General features: G+C 42.6%; 1 protein-coding gene across 1 annotated transcript; it reads left to right on the top strand.

Annotated features, from left to right (window-relative positions):
* Window positions 1–3,869: 3,869 nt before the first annotated feature.
* fzd9b (frizzled class receptor 9b) lies at window positions 3,870–6,712 on the top strand. The gene has a single exon (XM_084718073.1). It carries the CDS (start codon window positions 4,371–4,373, stop codon window positions 6,126–6,128), a length of 1,758 nt encoding a protein of 585 aa, XP_084574199.1. The 5' UTR covers window positions 3,870–4,370; the 3' UTR covers window positions 6,129–6,712.
* The last annotated feature ends 1,633 nt before the right edge of the window (window positions 6,713–8,345 follow it).

An 8,345-nucleotide genomic window follows, 5' to 3' on the forward strand; every position in this document is an offset into this window, starting at 1 on the left:
TTAGCAGGTCATTATTGTGAAATAAACCCCTTCAGGATGATTCAAGACCTGCATGCTCACTGTACATTAACCCTTACATAATGTGCTGAATTCAAAAGGAGGTGGTTAGAGTAGAAGTTGTACAAAATACAGAACCTTAACACCACAATCCAGGGTTTGTGTCCAGACTCCTGCAACAAAAGTAGTTTGGTTATCATTAGGGATTATTGTGAGTTGGGCTAGGTTTTTGCATAAATCTATAAAAGCACTCTGAAGTTCGGAAAAGGAGAGGAAGGAAAAAATTTGGCTGAATATTAAGCTAAGAAAAAAATCCATACATGCAGTTTTAGTTGTAAAAAAGACTGACTTTTGAATAATGCTATGCTCTAAAGAATGGGGAAGTGTATTGCAAGATTGCCTATTTTGGTGGAAAACAGATGAAGTAAGTTGCATTGCACTTATAAATTCAGTATCAACATTTTTGCGACTTACCAGGTACGTTAAATTTCCTACATTTCGTAGGAAATTTCTTTGTTATGTTAGCAGAAAACGTAATTCAGTTGGTATCACGTTGCCCTTAAAAGGTATTTGCTGTTGTCTGTTGCATATTTAAAATCGTAATTTCATGGAAACTAAAAAGTGGAATTTTTTACTTTGCAGCCAGAAGTAATGGCATATAACTTTAAATAAAACAATAAATTTCCCTTTTTACATCGTTTTTTTGCAAAGATTAAATAAACAACATATAATTTGTTCATTTATGCCTTTTAGAGGTGCTGCAGATTTTGTCACCTGTTAAGAAAGCTATGCTAGCTGTTTTTATGCTAAGCTAAGAAAATGATAGCTGTTATAAATATGTGAGTGGTATCAGTCTACTTATCTCACTTTCAACAAAAAGGGCAAAAAGTGTATTCCCAAAATGTTGAACTATTCCTTTAAAAAAATGTGGGTTTTCTATGTTTTAGTTCGTGTGCAAGAGGCTGCAGCATCATTGTCAGCCAGCACTGCCCTTAAACCAGTTATTCTCACTCGAGACAAGTGCAGAACTGCCTTCAGCAGAGTTTTAAGACAGGGGCTAATAGAGACAGCATGCAGTTGACAACCAATTCAGTCCTGCAGGGCGAGAGGCCAGAATCCTTGAGTTCCACCCCTGTTTGAGAAAAGATCAAATGCTCAGTGCAACAGCTGTGGAGCTGCAGGCTCGCCCCATTCAGCCACTAGATGGAAACAATAGTCCTCTGCTGCACACAATCACTGTTGCATTCATTTGTTGCATGTTATGCCTGATTCTGTGCACTTTTTTTTCTTTCATGGTAATTAAAATCATCCTATTTATGGATTCATTGTGCATGTGTTGATTGTGATTTTAGAGGGAGCATTCTTCAACTGGTCGACCCACAAAGCACCCACCCCTGCAGAAGTGTGTTTAAGCAAGGCGGTGAAACCCCTATATACCAGCTTTGTTTTACAGAGGAGAACTGACCTGCAGGGCTCAATAAAGTTTCACATTATACTGCATGAAAACATTAGCAGAAAATGGTGACAGAGTAATTATGAGTCAGCAACAGTAAAACGCCACTGGGACTATCATTTTACAAGAGGAGTGGGCTTTTTCTACAACTATACTGGAGAAAAATCAACTAGTCAGTGACTCAGAGCGGTAGGCAGCAGGTTTGTTATTACGGATCCAGAGGGGAAAGTTGTTGCCTAACCGATTTAATTAGTTTTTATAATTACTTAATAAAGGGTAATAATAATTTGAGATGCATTTGGTGGTTGTTAATCTGAGCCTTGGTGTTGATAACTGACGACAGTCACCCCCCACCCACCTTGAGTTGTACTTTAGTCCAAGTCAGAAGTACATTTCTCGAATATTTCCATTTTATATCACTTTGTACTTCTACTGCACTGAATTTTAGAGGGAAATATTTATAAATATATAAATAACAGGTTTTTACTCTATTTGAGGACTCCATTTTATGCTACTTTATAGTTTTTACTGAACTATAATGTATTTACATACATAAAAACTCAAATAATATAAAATACTTTAAATTGTCTCCATCTAGACAAGCTACAACATTAATGCCTCAGTTATAATATTTTTCTGATTTCATATATACACATATAACAATGACAGAGGCCACACAGGTGTACTCTGTATCAATACTTGAGTAATCTGTAGATTACATACTTTTTTCCAAGCCTTCTTTCTCTTTTTAATGTCAGTTTCTATGTTTTTCAGTTGATATTATGCTTACATGGAGCATTCTTAAACACATTTTGCGTTTAATTGACTTATAATTTGGGGAACACAAAGAGAGTGAGGGAGTGAGACACAAGGGGTGAGTTGGGGCACACAACTCATTCTTGCCCTAGGGGCGCCCTCGAAGGTTAATCCAGCCTTGTTTATACTTAAGTATATTTTTCAATCCAGGACTCTTACTTTTAATGAAGTATTTTTTTTTAACATTTCTTCACAATACATGTTCCACCACTCTGCACAAGTAATAATCAAATAAAGTCAAGGGCCATTCTGCAAAAACAGAAGTGGCGGAGGAAGTATTCAGATTCTTTACTTGGGTTAAAGTGGCAATACCACACTGTCCTTCATTTTGAAAAAAGCAGTTAGGAAAATGTTGCAAAAGTATCAGAAGTAAAAGCAGTCATTATGAAAAGAAATGGAACATATGGATGTTATGTGAGGGATTGGCGGGTGGTGAAATAAACCCTGAGAGGGTGATGCAGGATCCAGATACAAATTGTACATTATTCTGCTTATTATATGGCTACTTTAGGCTGCTAAAGAATAAAAATCAATAATTTGGTTGAATACTCAATTCTGATCATAGATTCTGAAGGACTTAATAGAGCCAATAAAATAATTTTAAATCAATAAAATCATTTTTAAATCAATATTTCAGCCAAATAATTGATTTTTTAGTAAGTAGCCATGTAATAAGAAGGATAATGTAACATTTCTTGTCAGGGTCTTTAATCACCCTGTTGGGGTTTATTTCACCATAATGCTCATGGCACATTATACTTTATATATCATTGAATTAATATTTTTTACTGTTAGTTGGTCAGAGTAAACCAAATTTGAATCACTTTATTCTGTTTTATAATCTCACCCTGTGTTTTTGTATGTAAAAACAGAATTTATAGAGTATGTTTGACTAAAAACTGCTAAAAGTAGTCTAATTTTCCTCTAAAACAGTGGTTCTCAAACTTTTTCTGGACTGGCCCACTTCAGAAGCTGAAAAGAGTTTACACCCTACAATTTTCTTTTATCAAACATTAACAGTGAGAAGGGAAGCGACTCTTTTTTTAAGATCAAAGTTTAGTTTTAGTCAAGTGAAGGTCAGGGCCAAAGCATCAGCAAACATTTGTTTGTTTATTCTCCGTACATAAATCACATTCATTAAACTTTTTCCCCTGGTCATCCCCGTCCCACCTGCAGTGACTCCATGCCCCAGCAGTGGGACCCAACCCCACAGCTTGAGAACCTCTGTTATAAAGTGTGTCCCAAGAATGAATATAAATACTCGAAATGCAAGAACCAGTGTGTGTAGTTAGTTCTGTACAGTACTTACGTGATGTACATTCCACCAGTGAAAATGAAAACTTCAAATGCATTTTACTGATAATACTTCACTTAATCTGAATATTAAATGCTGTACTTTCACCTGTAAATTAGTATTTTGCACTGTGGCTACTTAGCTCAAGTAAAGGCTTCTGAACGCGATACACAGCAGAAATATCAGAGGTATTTGACCATGCTCCAGCATCTGTCTGATAATTTTCCTTGTGTGGTGCTGCCGGTTGAAATGTGAGCGTCACGGAGCGCCCACCCCCCTCCTCCTCTCTGTCTCTCCCCTCACTGAGGTCCCACTGAGCGGCTCTCAAACTTCAGTGTCGAGCCTGAAAGCGGAGGACGAAGAGCAGGAGCCGACAGACGGACGAGAGTCGCGGCTCAAACAGCCTTTTTGGAGCGGCGACAAACAGCGCGAGCGGCTGCTTTGATACCCGCCTTTTATCAACGGCTGCTAACGGTCGGCGTGAGGATTTACGGTCCGCTCTCGGCGTTTGATTTTGATGATTTTCCTCCATTGTTTGTCGAAGTTTCCGACTGTCACGTCTTAGTTACGGACCTTTACCTCGACCGTCTGTGGGATTAATCGTTTTAATACAAGACTGAACAATTAAACAGTCAGCTACTTTCTGTGTAAGGCTGTTTTTGGAGGGTTTTTATCTTCTAACGGAGCGGTAACGGCAACATTTGGACCTGCCTGCGCCATGGGGAAATAGCGGGGATCTCTCTGTGACCGTGTTTTTGACTTTTTCATGCTCGTTTTTGAAAGACAGAGCTCAGTTTTTTGACTAAAACAATGAGCATGGACGGTTGTCCGCTGAAGGTGGTGATTTTTTTGTGGTGTCTGCTGGTGATTTCTGGCTCCAGCTTTGAGATAGGCTCCTACGACCTGGAGAGGGGCAGACCGGCCAAGTGCGAGCCCATCGTGATCCCCATGTGCGAGGGTATCGGCTACAACCTGACCCGCATGCCCAACTTCATGGACCACGATGACCAGAGGGAGGCTGCCATCAAGCTCCAAGAGTTCGCCCCTCTGGTGGCTTACGGCTGCGATGTGCACCTCCGCTTCTTCCTCTGCTCCCTCTACGCCCCCATGTGCACGGACAAAGTGTCCACCTCCATCCCCGCCTGCAGACCCATGTGCGAGCAGGCCAGGGAGAGGTGTGCCCCCATCATGAAGAAGTTCAGCTATACCTGGCCAGACTCGCTCGACTGCTCCAGGCTGCCCACCAGAAATGACCCCAATGCCCTGTGCATGGAGGCCCCCGAGAACGAGACCAGAACAGAGGGCAAAAAAGGTGAGGGCATGCTTCCGGTGCCCCCACGCCCCAGGCAGCCGGGCACCAGCAGCGGGCGCTCTCCGGGTAGCATGGGCTCCTGCGAGAACCCCGACAAGTTCCAGTTTGTGGAGAAGAGCCAGTCGTGCGCACCACGCTGCTCCTCCGCCGTGGACGTCTTCTGGTCCAGGCAGGATAAAGACTTTGCCTTCATTTGGATGACGGTGTGGTCCATCCTCTGCTTTGTCTCCACCGCCTTCACCGTCCTCACCTTCCTCCTGGAGCCTCACCGCTTCCAGTACCCGGAGCGGCCTATCATCTTCCTCTCCATGTGCTACAACGTCTACTCCGTGGCCTTCATCATCCGCTCCGTGGCCGGGGCTGAGAACATTGCCTGTGACCGGGAGAACGGTGAGCTCTACATCATCCAGGAGGGGTTAGAGTCGACGGGCTGCACCATCGTCTTCCTCATCCTCTACTACTTCGGCATGGCCTCGTCCATCTGGTGGGTCATCCTCACCCTCACCTGGTTCCTGGCGGCAGGGAAGAAGTGGGGCCACGAGGCGATTGAAGCCCACAGCAACTACTTCCACATGGCCGCCTGGGGCATCCCCGCTCTGAAGACCATCATCATCCTCACCATGAGGAAGGTGGCTGGAGATGAGCTGACGGGGCTGTGCTACGTGGGCAGCATGGACTCCGGGGCGCTCACCGGCTTCGTCCTCATCCCTCTCTCCTGCTACCTGATCATCGGCACCTCCTTCATCCTCACCGGCTTTGTGGCCCTCTTCCACATCCGCAAGGTGATGAAGACGGAGGGCACCAACACAGAGAAGCTGGAGAAGCTCATGGTGAAGATCGGCATCTACTCCATCCTGTACACGGTACCAGCCACCTGTGTCATCGTCTGCTACTTCTATGAGCGGCTGAACATGGACTACTGGAAGCTGAGGGGGCTGCAGATGAAGTGCGGCTCGTTCAACGGGCTCAGCAGCGACTGCTCACTGCAGACGTCCGTCCCCACAGTGGCCGTGTTCATGCTGAAGATCTTCATGTCGCTGGTGGTGGGCATCACCAGCGGGGTGTGGGTGTGGAGCTCAAAGACGCTGCAAACCTGGCAGGGCCTGTGCAGCAGGAAGCTGACGGACAGGACTAGAAGCAGGAAACCCTGCAGCGGGGTGAGCTGTGGCAGCACACACTGCCACTACAAATCTCCTGCTGTGGTTCTGCACATGGCCAAGACTGACCTGCACTCAGACAACCCCACACATGTCTGAGAGGGAGCAAGACACACACAGACACACACACTGCCAACCACATGCACTCACAAACACATACACACACACACACACACACACACACACACACACACACACACACACGCCCTGAGTAAGGAGCTGCTAAAGACTTTGTAAGAAGATGAGTGGTCGAGTTGAACTGTCAGTTACTGCTCTGCTGCTGCAAAAGGACACACAGGTACAGGCGTCAGTCACTATGACAAACTATCTATAAACAGTATTCAGTGCATAAAGGGAAATGTTCAGTATTGTTACCCATATTTTTCTGTCTCATAGTGGTCTGTGCAGTAGACATGCCCAGTGTTTCAAAGCAAAAACAAAAAAAGAAGAAGACTGTTATGGGAAGTTATCTTGGGGAAATAATGGTCTATTCTCCTCCCTGAAAGTGGCATGATTAATTGTATAAATCTGTATAAATGTTTTATTTATTGTAAATATATTTAATTTAAAGCTATGAAATTTGTTGTTTAGATGCATTTATTGAAGATAAAGGGAAATTTAAGTGCCTTTTATAAGAACTCTTGGTTCTGGCCTTTTGGAGGATAATAAATTTGTGGAATTCATGTTCAGTTTCCTGGTGTTATTGTTGTCATTTTGGTAGCTGTCTCATAAGGTTGTCAGAAGTAGCACATGTTTAAAGGGACAGTTCATATCAAAATATCTATATTTTCCCCTGGCCTTCAGTGGTGTTTGTTCATCCTGAGTTTTTGTTGGTTTGAGTTACAGAGTTGTGGAGATATCAGCCATAGAGATGTGTGCCTTCTCTCCAATATAACAGAGCTAAATGGTACTCAGCTTGTGGTGCTCAAAGCACCAAAAATATAACAGCAGTGTTTCTTTCCAGAAATGAAGTGACTCAGTCACTCAAGATAATCCACATACCTTGTTGAGAGCAGTTTCCTGTAAGAACTACTTTCTCTTTTAGTAGAGAGGAAGGTAGTTCTGGGAGAAAAAGTAGCTCTGTTAGATTCCACTGCAGGAAGAAAATCGTTCCTACATGAAACTGCTGTGCGGTTTACCTTGACTAACAGGGTCGTAATTTTTGGGAAGAGGTGCTACTTTTTAGTTCTGCAAGTGTATTTTTGTGGTGCTCTGAGCACCACAAGCTGAGTGTCATTAAGTCCCATTATGTTGACCAGACAACAAACCTCTCTGCAAATATCCAGAAGTCTGCAACTCACACCAAAAAAAAATCTAGATGGATGGATTTGATTCGGGGGGTGAACTGTCCCTTTAAAACAATACAATATCCAATAGTTATAGTATCAAAAGTATGCAATAATATAAAAGAAATTGTTCATTCAAGACTGAAGTCTAGTTTGTTTTTTTTTAAGTCTAGTTAAAGGTAGAATCAGTAGGATTTTGTCTGAACTGTTCTGAAACACCAGAAAGACTTTGATGAAGTTGTTGAGGAAAATAATGAGGAAATAAAAACATAGATGCAGAGGGAAGGGTCTCTGCCGATACAAACTCCAACCACAGGTGACTTCTAGTGGGTCATAAGTGATGACTGAAAGGGATTGTTATGCAGTGTTACATCATGTATATGGATCTACACATTGTTTTGTTTTTATGTTGCATATTGTGCCTTTCAGTCTCATGCTGCCTGAAATTTGGCTGGCAGCAGTAAAACCAGACAGTGTTCAGTGACTTTTTCTGTACCAGCGCTGTGTGCAGGTTTTTTAAAAAAGAAAAAAAAAATCATATTTTTTGTGTCTTTCATATCGTTTTTGTATAGTATTATTGTTTCCAAGTTTAAAATTCTGGTATAGTGACAACTCTTATAATGAATATTTGTCCATTTTAACAGTCTTAAACAGTCTCAGATTTAAGAGTCACAAATTTTTTGCTCATTGCAGTCTTGTTTTCCCGGTTTTCCTGCCATTCTTCTCCTGGGATTCAAGCTTTTTTTTTTTTTTCTTTACAACGGGGGACTCCCCGCCAAATGTGTTGTCTTCCATGTGTGCATGCTACACACCCCAGAGGCGTCCCCGACAATAATCCTCAAAGAGAATCGCTGATGAATAGAGTGACAATCCGTGGCAAGTATTAATGTTTGCATCATCGCCTTAAAAATGCAGGAGCAGTTTTGGCGGAGGAATATATTTAATTAATGGCGGTTTTTAATCCTCACACAGAATCGCTGTTGTTGCCCTCTCGCTGCTCCATTTGATCCCCGTGCAAACACTCAGCACT

Source organism: Lutjanus erythropterus, chromosome 4 (assembly GCF_056507025.1).
Source record: "Lutjanus erythropterus isolate fLutEry1 chromosome 4, fLutEry1.hap2, whole genome shotgun sequence".
NCBI lineage: Eukaryota > Metazoa > Chordata > Actinopteri > Lutjaniformes > Lutjanidae > Lutjanus > Lutjanus erythropterus.